The sequence below is a fragment of the Tursiops truncatus genome, chromosome 19 (assembly GCF_011762595.2).
Source record: "Tursiops truncatus isolate mTurTru1 chromosome 19, mTurTru1.mat.Y, whole genome shotgun sequence".
NCBI lineage: Eukaryota > Metazoa > Chordata > Mammalia > Artiodactyla > Delphinidae > Tursiops > Tursiops truncatus.
Genome location: NC_047052.1, coordinates 50,662,240 through 50,675,537, shown reverse-complemented (window position 1 = coordinate 50,675,537; position 13,298 = coordinate 50,662,240). Strand labels below are relative to the sequence as shown.

Genomic DNA, 13,298 nt, shown 5'->3' with positions numbered 1-13,298 from the left:
CTGCCTCATTCTCAGCCTCTTGTTTCCACTTTGTCTACTGTGTGTGGCGTCGCATCCATCCAGATCACACATTTCTCCCAAAATATCAGGAAAGGAGTCAGGCTGGCTCAGCTTGGGTCACACGTCCATCTCTAAGTGGATTGTTTGGACCTGGGTCATGTGGCCGGCAGGGCGGCTCGTTATGGTTGGAAGTCAGATCTACGTGGAAGGTTGGGTACTCACCTCAGAAGAGGGGTACAGCAGACGGCTGGGGCCACAAGGACCGCAGATGTCAATCACGCTCAGTCACTCACCCTCCCTCTCATCTCCCTCATTCCCTCAATCTCTCCCGCATTCAGTCAACAAATAGGCACCATGTTCTTTCTTCCAGATCCAGGAATGGGAGAGCCGGATCTTTGCCCATGGGAAGGATGTCAAGGCCTCGGGATGCATCCTGGATCAGAAGGTCAAGAGCCAGCGAAGGGTCAAGATCCTTGAAGACCAGTTGGACAGGGTGAGGGTCAGCCTCTTGGCTGTCTCCCGACCTGAACTCTTGGGGGAAGAACTGAGCATGGGAGTCAAGTTTTAGAAACGGTGGACCAGATTCCTGGATGCAGAGTGGCCTAAAATAGTGGGTTCCCTAAGTGGGGTTAGGAGACAAGATCCTGGAGGGGTGGAGGGTCTCCCAGGAAAGGAGACTGATGCTTGGGTCTTGGGGGGGATGGCGATGCTCTCAGAGCCCCCAAGTTGGGCATGGGCCCCCTACCTGACAAGTGCCCCCTTCTCGGCTGAGAATGGAAGAGGGAGGCAGGCCAGGCCTCAGACAGACTCTTGGCATCCTCTCCCACACCACCACCCCCATTCCAGGTCACCTGTCGCTTTGACAACCAGCTGGTTCGGAATGCAACCTTGCGGGAGGAGCTGGATCTCCTGCAGATCGAGAGGAACCGCTATCTGAATGTGGACCACAAGCTGCAGAAGGTCAGTGGCCCTGAAGCCCAGGACCCCTTGGCCCAGCTGGAGTGCAGGGGAGGATGCAAGAGTCACCCTACTTTCTCCAACACTCGGGCCTCAAGTACGGAATCGCCCGGAGCCATAGGTTTACTTTAGTCCGGAGGGAATGGACACCTGAGAATGTTCCGGGCTACCCCCAGCAAAGAAAGCAGCCTCATTGAGATTTGCAGAAAGCAGAGATGTCACTTTGAGTGTTATCACCCAGGGCAACCAAGGCGCAGGCAGGACCATTTACATTCCATGGGTTTCTCAATAACCTTTGAAGTCCTTTGAAGAATCCTCCCTCCCTCCTTTCACCTCCCTTCCTTCCTTTATTCTCTCCCTCTCTCTTTCTTTAAGTTTTCCTTTGAAATAATTTCAAATTTGCACAAAAGGTGCAGGAATAGTACAAAGAACTATATATCCTTCACCAAGATTGATAATTTGCCAAATTTACTCTCTGTCTGTCTCCGTGTGTGTGTAATTAGTTTTCCTGAAAATAATTTATTATCACAACTGCCGAACTATTTGAGAGTACGATGCAGACATTATGGTCCTAAGAACTTCAGTGTGTATTTCCTAAGCACAAGACCATTTTCTTATATAAACAAAGTGCCCTTACCCAAGGGCACTGAACATTGTTACAATTCTAAGCAGTCCATATTTAAAGTTCATGATTGTTCCAACAATGTCCTTTATAGCTAATTTAATTACCTGCTACAGGCTCTGGGCCAGGATCCCACATTGCATTTGGTTGTCCTGGCCTCATTCATCTGGAACAGTCCCTCGGCCCTTCTTTTTTTTTTTTGGGCTGCGTTGGGTCTTCGTTGCAGTGTGCAGGCTTCTCATTGTTATGGCTTCTCTTGTTGTGGAGTATGGGCTCTAGGCATGCAGTCTTCAGTAGGTGTGGCACACGGGCTCAGTAGTTGTGGCTCGTGGGCTCTAGAGCACAGGCTCAGTAGCTGTGGCTTGCTGGCTTAGTTGCTCCGCGGCGTGTAGGATCTTCCCAGACCAGAGATCAAACCCGTGTCCCCTGCATTGGCAGGCGGATTCCTAACCACTGCGCCACTAGGGAAGTCCCCCTCGGCCCTTCTTTGTCTCCATGACTTTGACATTTTGGAAGCATCCAGGACAGTTGTGCTGTGTGACGTCCCTCCATGTGGATTTATCTGATCTTTCTCCATGATTAGATTCAAGTTGTGCATTTTTGGAGGAATATCACAGAGGTGGTATTGTGTCATTTGCGGGCATTATATCAGTAGGCACATAACGTAAGTTTGTCCCATAACTAGTAACGTTGACCTCGATTGCTTGGTCAGCCAGGTTTCTCCAATATAGAGTTTTCCTCTTTGTAATGACTGAGTCCAGGGAGGTTCTTTGAGACTCTAAATATCCTGTTCCCTGATACATTTTCACGCAATTGTTCTAGCATCCCTTAATGACTTTTGCCTGAATAATTATTATTGTAATGGCTACCAAATGGTGATTCTTCTCTCTCATTTCTTCTTCATTTATAAGATGGCATTTTACTTAAGGAAGAACTTCTTGAGTATATTTATGGGTTATCAGGAAGCATTCATGTATTCTTACTTTATTCTCTGGGTTATAATCCATAGTGCTCATTACGATGTTCACATTGTCTCAGATTTGCCTGGTGGGAGCCCCCTCAAGCTGGCTTCTCTGTCCTCTTGACAAGCCCATCTGTTTTGTTTTTTTTTTTTGAACACTTCCTTACTTTCTGGCACAGGAAGAGAGTCCAGATTTTCTTGTACTTGATCAGCCTTAACTCTCAAGTTAGCATTTCTCCATGGGGTCTTGATTCTTCCTAGTGGGGTGTCCTGCTTCTTCTTCTCTTGGTGCTGAGAAACCAAATTACAGGCACTAGGAGTCCTCACTGCTACTGGGGTGTCCCTGCCTTGGGGCCCTTTCTCTGGAGCTAGGAAACACACGCACATATTTTAAAATTGTGAGTTCATGTCGGTGCCTCTCATTCCAATCCATCACCCCTGGGTTATTCCTGAACCTTCCCTATTTTATCTTTTTCTTCCCCACAGTGGGAACCTTGGCTCCCAACAGCGTTTATAGACGTACTCACTTGTTCAATCCTACAAAACACATAAGAGAGGTTCAGAATTGCTATAGCTGTACTAACACCCCCTGAACCTGAGCGTTCAAGATTTGTGTGCAGATTGTTTTGTTCTCTGAGGGCCTGGGTATCTATCTATCTATTTATCTATCTCATATTATTGTATTCAGAAGTCACTGGGATTAGTTCCTATTTTTTTGGTCTTCTTTGTGGTTTTGTTCTTTGTTTGAAATACAGTTAGGTTCACTTGCTTCTGTTTGTATTTGGTTTTAGTTCTCTCCCCTATCCTTGTTGATTTAATTTTCTTTATGAATATGTAAACCATCGACAGGAGTTCCCAAATCAAAACTATGCCAAGAGGTAAGCCACAGAAACATCATTTCCTCACCATCTCTTCCACTTCGTTCCCATTCAGCCCCCATAGTTTCTGGTTATCCATCCTAGGTTTCTTGTTACAAAAGTGTATATGTTTGTGTGTTGTGTGTGTGCACGTGCACACATACGCATGCACATGTATTTATACACACATATACATGTATGTGCGTATTACATTAATATACACACATTATATATGTATATGTATGTGTGTATATATGTTTATATACATTAATACATATATACACATTATGTATATGTACAAAATATATATATATATATAAAATTTCCTCTTGTCTTTCTCCTGAAATAACCCTTTTACGCCTAACTCTGCAAAGACACTTCCATAGGACTAGAAAACAGATTAGCGTGGTCACAATCATAAAATTCACACAAATTTCTGACCACCACCACAAAGTTAGGTCAGCACTCTTAGGAATATTCTGGGTTGGGTGTTTCACTGCATTCCTTTTTTATTTATTTATTTGTTTGTTTTTGGCTGTGTTGGGTCTTTGTTGCTTCCCGCTCATCAATCTGGCTTTCCTTTCACTTGGTACCTGTTTAAAATCCCTTTCACCGATTGCCGCTAATGAGGAAGGTCCAAGTTTCTAAGGCCCAGGAGCCTCCCTTCTTATTGGGGAAATGTGGGGCTTAAAGGAGGGCCGTCCAGTGATGAGGGTGTTAGAAGTGGTATCTGTTTTGTTCTCTTGGCAGGAGTTGCAGCTCCTGCGGGACACGGTCAGGACCCTCATGGTCTCCTCCACCTCTGCCTACACCATCAGGTAGGGCCCCTGGAGGCATCCTAGATGACTCAGTCCATGCATTTTCTTAAGGAAGTGGTGGGAAGGTTCCAAACTCAAGAAATAGATTGTCAGAACATCCTTTTTTTTTTTTTTTTTTTTTTTTTTTTTTTATAAGGTGCCCCTTTCTCTCCCACCTCCACTGATTTCCCAGCTTCTCGGGCAAGGTCCCTCTCCTTGGGTGTGTGAATTAACCTCTTTAACCCCAGTCTGTTAATGGCATGTAGCACATAGGGATGTAGAAAGGCTTAAGGGGAATTCCCTGGCGGTCCAATGGTTAGGATTCCGCACTTTCACTGTCATGGCCCAGGTTCAGTCCCTGGTCCGGGCACTGAGATCCCACAAGCCACAGGGCGTGGCCAAATAAATAAATAAAGAGACTTAAGGGACTTCCCGGGTGGTCCAGTAGTTGAGAATCTGCCTCCCAATGCAGGGGATGCGGGTTCGATCTCTGGTCGAGGAACTAAGATCCCACATGCCTCGGGGCAACTAAGCCCGAGCACCACAGCTAGAGAGAAGCCTGTGTGCTGCACCTAAGGCCCAATGCCGGCAAAAATAAACAAATATTAAAAAAAAATAGAGAGACTTAAGTAAGTGCACATAGCAGGGGGCCAGGTCGTAGGAAGCATCAGTGAATGACTGTAATTAGATTGATATTTGTCAGTATTGGTTGAAAGGGACAGAGATTCTCTCAAGCCACCTTCAGATAAAGGATCATGTTGTGTGGAGTCTAGAAGCCCCAGCTGCTCTGCTCATGGACGTCTTTCTCTGCCTCTGGGCTCTCCTGGGTTCCATGCTCTCTCTTAGCCCATCTCTGCTCCTTTCTGAGCTTCAGCCCTGTTCTCTTGCTCCAAGTGGTTTCTTACCTTCTATTCAGTGTCTTGTTTCTACCACATGACTTCTGCTTATCATGGTTCATGAGTCCTCATGACATCGGTTATAGTCCAAATCTACCTTATGGTTTCTGTGATCTTTCTTTCTTTGTTCCTCTTTTTTTTTTGCGGTACACGGGCCTCTCACTGTTGTGGCCTCTCCCGTTGTGGAGCACAGGCTCCGGACGCACAGGCTCAGCAGCCATGGCTCATGGGCCCAGCCGTTCCGCGGCACGTGGGATCTTCCCGGACCAGGGCACGAACTCGCGTCCCCTGCATCGGCAGGCGGACTCTCAACCACTGCGCCACCAGGGAAGCCCTCCTCCTTTCTTTTCTTTCTTTCCGTCCTTCCTCCCTCCCTTCCTTCCTTCCTTCTTTCCTTCCTTCTTCCTCTCTCTCTTTCCGTCTTTCCTTCCCTTCTTCTGTCTTTCTTTCCTTCTTCCTTCCTTCCTTTGAGTTAAGATGCACATAATTCCCCTTTTAAAAATTTATGTATGTATTTATTTATTTTTGGCTGCATTGGGTCTTCGTTGCGGTGCGCGGGCTTTCTCTAGTTGCGGCGAGCGGGGGCTGCTCTTCATTGTGGTGCGCGGGCTTCTCACTGCGGTTGCTTCTCTAGCTGTGGAGCGCGGGCTTTAGGCGCATGGGTTTCAGTAGCTGTGCCGCGCGGGCTCTAGAGCACAGGCTCAGTAGTTGTGGCGCATGGGCTTCGTTGCTCCGCGGCATGTGGGATCTTCCTGGACCAGGGCTTGAACCCGTATCCCCTGCACTGGCTGGCGGATTCCTAACCATTGCACCACCAGGGAAGTCCCCAAATTCACCATTTTAAAATGTACCATTCAGTGGCATTTAGTACCTTGGTAATGTTGTGCAATCATCACTTCTGTTTTCATCACCCCCAAAGGAGACCTGTAGCCATTAAGCGGTTATTCTCTCTTTCCCTCTTCCCCAACGTCCTGGCAACCACTAGTCTCCTTCCTGTCTCAACGATTTACCTATACATCTGCCTTTCTGTAAATTTACTTTTCTGTTTCATGCAAATGGAATCATAAAACGTGTCCTTTTTGTGTCTGGTTCCTTTCACTCAGTGCAGTGCTTTCAAGGTTCACCCACGTTGTAGCATCTCTCAGTACGTCATGCCTTTTTATGGCTGATTCTGTAATTTGTTACCTGTGGTCCTCCATGACCTCTTCAGAGCCTTGACTCATGGCTTCTGTTCATGCATAGCTCTGGCTTCTTCCTAACTTGGCCTTCATAACATGACCTTTTGTGGCTTCTCTCTATACACCCTTTTAGCTTCGGCTTCCCGCTGTCCCCTTCTTAGCATTTCCCAATTCAGATTCTGAGGAGAGAATCTGACTGGCCCGGCTCATCTTTTCTGCCACGTCCCACAAGTGATGGTCTGCTGGCCTGTCTTTGCATCACCAGGATCTAGCCTCTGCCAACAATCCTCCAGCTGACTGCAGTGGGCAGCCTAGCCGGGTGCAGAGATAGGGTGGTTTCCGTTAAAGGCAGGGGGCAGCTGTCAGGACCAACACTTCTGTCAGACCAGCCATTGTCTCCAGTGCTTCCTTGCTGGCTGACCTGGGCAGGTCACTTCCCCTCTTTGAGCCTCAGTTTCCTCTACTGTGACATGGCAACAATAATGGTATCTACCTCATGGGCTGCTGTGGGGACTTATGGCGTGCTGCTTTAGAGCATCTCCTGCAGGGCCAGGCTCTTGGGAAGTTGGGTTCCCTCTTCCTGGCCTTTCTGTTGACCTGAAGCCCAAGGCACAGAAAGAACTGTGAGTCCTAATCCCTGAGGGGCTGCTAGAGGGGTCGCCGGGGGCTAGGGCTGGTGGGTGCCAGGAGAGGACTCCCACCAAGGAGGACCGACCTGAGTAAGCCTCAGAGGAATTTGAACAGAGCAAGAAGCTAGTGCCCTGAGTCGAGGCAACCAAGGTTGGCAAAGGTGTGGAAAGGGGAGCTAGAATGGTCCATGGGCAGGGACCTGAGGCGACTGACCTGCTGTTCTCCCAACCTAATGACCCTCTGACCTTTGATCCTGTGACCTGTGAAGTAGGCTTGGGGCACTCTGAGTTTACAGTTGGCTGCACTACGTTTAAAAGCTTAAAAGCTCCACCTTCGGCCAAGCAGGCCAGGGGAGTTTCAGTGAGTGAGCCCCCTGACTCTGCCCCATAAACCCATCCTGACCCACCCCTAGGAAACTAGACAGTTTTCTGCCTTTTGTGACCACTGGGTAACGGCAACCTGATTCTGTCCCATCCCTGAGACCCCAGGCTGACTGTGCCCCATCCACCACCACCCCCAACCCCAGGATGACCCAACGCGTCCCTGTGACTCAAGACTGACCCTGCCCCATTCACCCTCCAACCCCAGGCTGACCCCGCCCCTCCCTGGGCCCCAGGATGAACCCAAATCCAACCTCCAATCTTCCTGACCCGGGTCTAACCCCCCACCCCTCCCAGGGAGGAGGCGAAGGCCAAGTTAGGCATGCTGCGGGAGAGGGCAGAGAAGGAGGTGGCCCAGAACGACACGGAGGTGCAGATCTTGCAGCGGCAGATCGCGCACTTGGAGCAGCTGCACCGCTTCCTCGAACTCAAGAACAGCGATCGGCAGCCGGATCCCGCCGTCGTGGAGAAGCGCCAGCAACGGGGTGAGGCCGGGGCCGCCACCTCTGCCTGCAGCAGGCCGGGCCAGGGGAGGGGCGGAGCGGCTCGCTCCAGGTCTCGCCGCGGGGCGGGGCCGGCCGGAGGGCGGGGCTGGAGGGGCGGGGTCTGCGCGTCTGCGGTGTTGTTGCCCCCTCCCCACCAGCGTGCCCAGCCAGGCCCCTCCGCCCTGGTGGCCGCCCCGGACGCCGACCTCACTGCCCCCTCACCCCCCAGCCCGGGAGGTGGCCGAAGGCCTCCGGAAGACCTCCCAGGAGAAGCTGGTGCTGCGCTACGAGGACGCCCTGAAGAAACTGTCCCAGCTGACCGGGGAGAGCGACCCGGACTTGCTGGTGGAGAAGTACCTGGAGTGTGAGTCCCTGGGGGTAGGGGGTGGGGATGGAAAGGGCGGGGAGGAGGGGGGGCAGGAGCACGGCGCCCAGCCCCCCGGAATCCAGTGCAGACTGTGCTCTGTCTCGGTCACCGAGGGCCTCCGCTTCGGCCCTGGGGACTCCTCCACCTGCGCTGGAGGGACCAGGAATCAGGCTCCGCCCTACTCGCCTCTTCCCGTCCGCCCTGCCTCCGCCCCTCTCTCTACCCCGCCTTCTCCCCAGTCTCTCTCCCACCCACGTCTCGGGCCTACTGACCGCTTCCTTCTCTGTGTGTCTCCACCCGTCTGCATCTCTCTGTTCTCACTGAGTGTATCTCCGTCTTTTTCTTTCTGTCCAATTTCCCTGGCGTGTCTGCCTTCCCGCCTCCCCCATCCGTCTCCCCCTTCCCCGTTCCCTCCCTCCTCCGCCTCCCTCATTCCTGGGCCTGCGGGTCACCCTGGGAATCTTCCTCTCAGCCTCTGTGTGCCTATCTCCGTGTCCCTGTTGCTGTCTTTCTCCCGGTGTCTAATGTTCTCTCTTTACCCACCTTTACCGTTTGCTCTCCCTCACTTCTCTGTTTCTCTGTGTCTCTCTCGGCATTTCTGTGACTTTCTCTCGGTCGCTCTCTCTTTCTGTCGCTCTGCCTTGCCCTGTATTTCTCTCTGTTGGCCCCTGTGTCTATTTCTTTGCCTATATCTCTCCGTCTCTGTCTCTCTTTGTCTCTGTGTCTTTGTTGCCTTTCTCAACATCTCTTTCTCCGCCTTTCTGTGTGTGTCTCTCCGTTTGCTGGTCTCTGTCTCTCTGGACCCTGCCTTTCCTGACTCGCCCCCAGTGGAGGAGCGGAACTTCGCAGAGTTCAATTTCATCAATGAGCAGAACTCAGAGCTGGAGCGTCTGCAGGAGGAGATCAAGGAGGTGAGCGAGACCCGCCCCTCCCCCTCCCCCTCCCCTCCCCTCCCCCTCCCCTCCTCCACCCACGTTGGCGCCCCCTCCCGAGCTGGGCCCAGCGTCGCGCCCCTGCCCCTGTAGATGCAGGAGGCCTTGGAGAGCGGGCGCCGCAGCGAGGAGGACCGTCGCTCGAGGCAAGAGCAGCAGCTGGCCGAGTTGCAGCAGCGCGTGGACGAGGTGCACACGGAGGCCGAGAACCTGGAGGCCCGCTTCCAGAACTTTCGCGGGCAGCTGGAGAAGCTCAAGACCGGTGAGCACCCGCCCCGGCTTCTTCATCTGGAAGGATGCGATGAGCAGGCGGAGAGCCCTGCCCGGGCCGGCCACGCGGAGACATTCCGCGGACCACTCTGTGCACTCCCTTGTCGTCTGTCCCATATCCATCCGACCATCCATTCACTCATCCTTCATCCATTCTGCGTCCAGCCAGCCAGCCATCCTTCATCCAGCCATCCTGCATCCATCATCCATTCATCCTTCCAGTGTGGAGTCCATGAGAGTCAGGCAGCCCTGGGTTTGAATCCCAGCTCCACCACTTGTGAACTTTGGTGTGTGGTTTCCTCTGTTGGAGCCCCTCCGGAAGTGGAATGGCAGTGCCTAGTTTGTAGGGTCGGCATGAGAATTAGATGGGATGAGGGATGGAGAGAGACTGGGAGGTGGCAGTGGTGGTGGGGGGCAAGCAGGAGGGCCACCTCGTGCTGCGCGGTCGGAGCTCAGGTATTGGCAGACCCTCTTTCCCTCTGTTGTAGGGACTGCGGTGACAAGCCCTGTGCTAGGTAGTGAGGACCGGCAGGGGGAGGCGGGGAAGATGCTGACACGGGCTCTGGATACTCGTAACCCAGGGGCTGGGAGGGAGGACACCTTGGGCCCTGCAGGAGGAAGGGTATGCCTTAACTCAGAGTGGAGTGCAGGACCAGGATTTGGGGGGCCCAGTGCAGAATGAAAATGCGGGGCCCCTTGTTTACAAACTGGCAAGAATTTCAAGAGACAAGAGCAGAGCATCAAACCAAACGTGGGCTCCTTCTCGGCACAGGGCCCTGTGCCCATGACATTGGCTCTGCTGGGCTCACAGGGGAGGTCTCCTGGGAGCCATGATGCTTGAGGCCGATTTTGAAGGATGAGTATTTAACCAAACAACTGGGGAGAGGGGATGCTCCCAGCGGGCGGGGCCAAGGCTCGGAGGTGCATGCAAGGAAGGCAGGTTCTTCGTGCAGAGAGGGCGTGGGTGGGAGTTGAAGAGGGTCAGATCCTAGACGGATGCCAGGCTGAGGCTTTTTCCTGGGGGTGCTGGGGAGCCATGGGAGGGCTGTGAGCAGGAGAGGGGGGTGGATAGGAGGGAGAGGGATGAGGATGGAGAGGGAGAGAGGGAGCACAGAGGTGTCGGGGGTGTGAGGGCTGAGGCACCAGGGGTCTGGCCCGGTGAGGGTGCAATGCGGAACCTGGGAGGAGGAACTGCTCTGGGGGGTGAGCCTGACCTCAGTGTGAGTGGTATTGCGGACTGTTCGGAGAGGGACCCCAGGAGGAAACTGAATATGAGCCTGCAGCTCAGGTGGGGGAGGCAGGGGAGAGTGGTAGGGATGCCACAGGCTGGGTGCAGATTTCTGTCAAGGTCATGGGTGCATCTTATTTCATTCACAATAACCAGGTAACTAAATACAAGCAGGCCAATTGTGAGAGCGGGTCACAGCCTTGGTGCTGCTGTGAATTTCCTCCGCTTTCTCCCGTGGAGCACGTGTGTGTGTTTCTGTGGGAGAAGCACATCCTGAGCTGTGGACTCGCTGGGTTGGGTGGAAGCTGGGTGATTCTGAGCCGTGAGCAGAGGACTGGCCGTGTGGAGGTGCCCTTGTCACGTTTTCCTTGGACTTCCCTCGCTTTTTGCCCTCTGTCATCTGGAACCCGGTGGGTCTGAACTTGGGCAAGTCCCTTCGCATCTTTGAGCCTTGCTTGGGCAGCAGGGCCTTGAGGAGAGGAGAGGGTGGCACCCCGTGGGCACCGGATCCATGATGGCTTGTCCCCTCTGACCCCAGATATCCAGCACCTCTTCACCAGGGCCCAGTGTGACAGCACGGTCATCGATGACCTCCTAGGGGTCAAGACCCACATGAGAGACCGGGACATAGGCCTCTTCCTGGGCCTCATAGAGAAGCGGCTGGTGGAGCTCCTGACGGTGCAGGCCTTCCTCGAAACCCAGGTTGGGGTGCAGACGGTGCAGAGGGGGGACAGGGTGCCGGGGCCTTGGAGACGGGCCTGAGCAGACCACTGGCTTCTCCACCCTCCAGAACAACCTCTCTGCCAGCTTGCCTGACGCTGCCCTCCTGGTGCTGGGCCAGAGCCCCGAGGATCTTCCCAAGAAAGTGGCCCCACCTCAGCCCCCTGACCATCTGTGAGCCAGAGGGCAAGGGTCAGGGAGCTTCCACGGGGGGCAGAGGAGACAAGGGAAGGGAGGGTTTTCAGGTGTGGGTGGGCCCCCGGGACTGGAGGGTGAGTGGGGCTCGGGGGCGGGGGGAGTAGAAGATGAAGTGGGTACTTCGGGGGAATCAGGAGTAAGGGCTCCAGGGACATTCGATGGGGCCCTGGGTGGACCCGAAGGGGAAAGGGCGCTCAGAGCCCGGCGCACGGCTGAGGGTCTCAGGGCCTAGCAATGAGACGCCATCGGCCTTCTGAAGGTCGAGGAGTAGAGTCCCTTCCTGCCTTCCACCCACCTTAGTGAGGACCCCCCAGGCTTTGAGGCCAACGACGACTACCCGCTGAGCGAGGGGGAGCTACTGAGCTACGTGGTGAAGTCGGTGAGGACGGGTGCCCGCGGGAGCGGGGCGGCTCTTCCTCCTCTGGGGCCCTAACTCGCCTCCCCCGCAGCTGGAGGCCCGGGAGCAGGCGAAGGGTCAGTACCTGAAGCAGCAGGCTGAGGCCGTCACGAAGGTGGACAGCACCCCGAGCGTGACCCTCTCCAGCACCCAGGCCAGCTCCAGCCTGCCCCTGTTGCCCAAGAGCCCCAGCGCTGTCCCCGGCTCCCTCACGAGCCACAGGGCTAGCAGCATCCTGGCATCCAGCGGAGGCCGTGCCACCAGCTCCAATGTCGGCCGTGTCAGCTTTAGGGACCCCAGCTCCAGCGCAGGCCACGCGACCTTCGGCTCCACCAGACCCGTCACCGGGGGACTTATGTCCAGCCGGGGCTCGACTGAGGGCCGAGCGATCGTCACATCCCCCAACTCTAGCAGCTACCCAGGGTCCACTGGATACTTGGGGTCCAGCAGAGGCCACGAGAGCTTTGGGGGCCCGGAGAGCAAAGGCCCTGAGTCAGAATCGAGTGGAGGCCTCAAGTCCAGCAGAGGCCAAGTCTCAAGCACTGGCCCTGCCTCTACCACCGGCCGGGTCTCCACCACCAGCAAAGATTCCCAGAGCAAATACTAGGGGCACCCAGCCCCAACCCGGCCTCTGGCTCCTTGCAGGGCCTTCTCTGGGTCTCTGCCTCTTAATTTCCCCTATGCCTCTCCATCTTTCTCACCCAGCTCCGGGTGACCTGCCTGCACACCTGTCTGCATCTCCCCTTCACTATGTCTCTGCATCTCTTCCCATCAGCTCCCCATCATCTGTCGCCTGGTCCCCCTCTCTGTTTCCAACCTGCCCTTCCCTTTCGGTTCCCTAATCTTCTGTTCTCTAGGCTTCCCGTTCAGTGTGTCTCTGTCCTGTCTCCATGTTTGTCTCCCCATCTCTACTCTGACCTCTCTGATTATCCCCTCCACCTCCTGTTTCGGCTTCCCCATTTCTAACTCCCTCTCCTCTCCTCCATCTCCCAGGCCCTCCTCGCATCTCATGTCCTTGTCTCTGTAGCTCCTCATTCCTTGTCCTCAAGAGTCCCCAGTACTGACCAGTGGGGGAAGGATGGGGGCAAAGACATCAGGGTCAGCATGAACTGTGACCATAGGAAATAAAGGCCAGAGTCTGATTTTTACCCCAGCCTGGTTACAAGCGTATATGTGAATGAGTGAGCATAAGACATGGCTGTTTCCTCTACCTTTGGCCCAGGAGAAAATGTATGACCCTGTCCCTATTCCCTGCCATTCATTCATTTACTCACTTTTTTTTTTTTTTTTTTTTGAGACTTGCACATTTCAGGCTCTACTGAGAACCAGAAACTGTATCAGTCAGGATAGGGTGGGTTATGCTGCAGTAAGAAGCAACCCCAGAATCTCAGTGTGTACCTTTAAAATTTTTTATATTTTGGAA

The 13,298-nt window shown here is 53.8% G+C and overlaps 1 protein-coding gene across 11 annotated transcripts in view; it reads left to right on the top strand.

Moving 5' to 3' along the window:
• Positions 1-13,298, top strand: part of ODAD1 (outer dynein arm docking complex subunit 1) — a 33,031-nt gene extending 19,733 nt beyond the window's left edge. For all 11 annotated transcript variants that reach the window (XM_073796089.1, XM_033844411.2, XM_033844413.2 and 8 more), the window contains 11 exons: positions 371-493; positions 847-960; positions 4,148-4,215; positions 7,576-7,763; positions 7,993-8,127; positions 8,959-9,041; positions 9,156-9,324; positions 11,099-11,262; positions 11,351-11,454; positions 11,779-11,857; positions 11,928-13,298. In XM_073796089.1, coding sequence (XP_073652190.1) covers positions 371-493; positions 847-960; positions 4,148-4,215; positions 7,576-7,763; positions 7,993-8,127; positions 8,959-9,041; positions 9,156-9,324; positions 11,099-11,262; positions 11,351-11,454; positions 11,779-11,857; positions 11,928-12,482 — 1,782 coding nt within the window. In that variant the 3' untranslated portion in view covers positions 12,483-13,298. The remainder of the gene's footprint in view (positions 1-370; positions 494-846; positions 961-4,147; positions 4,216-7,575; positions 7,764-7,992; positions 8,128-8,958; positions 9,042-9,155; positions 9,325-11,098; positions 11,263-11,350; positions 11,455-11,778; positions 11,858-11,927) is intronic.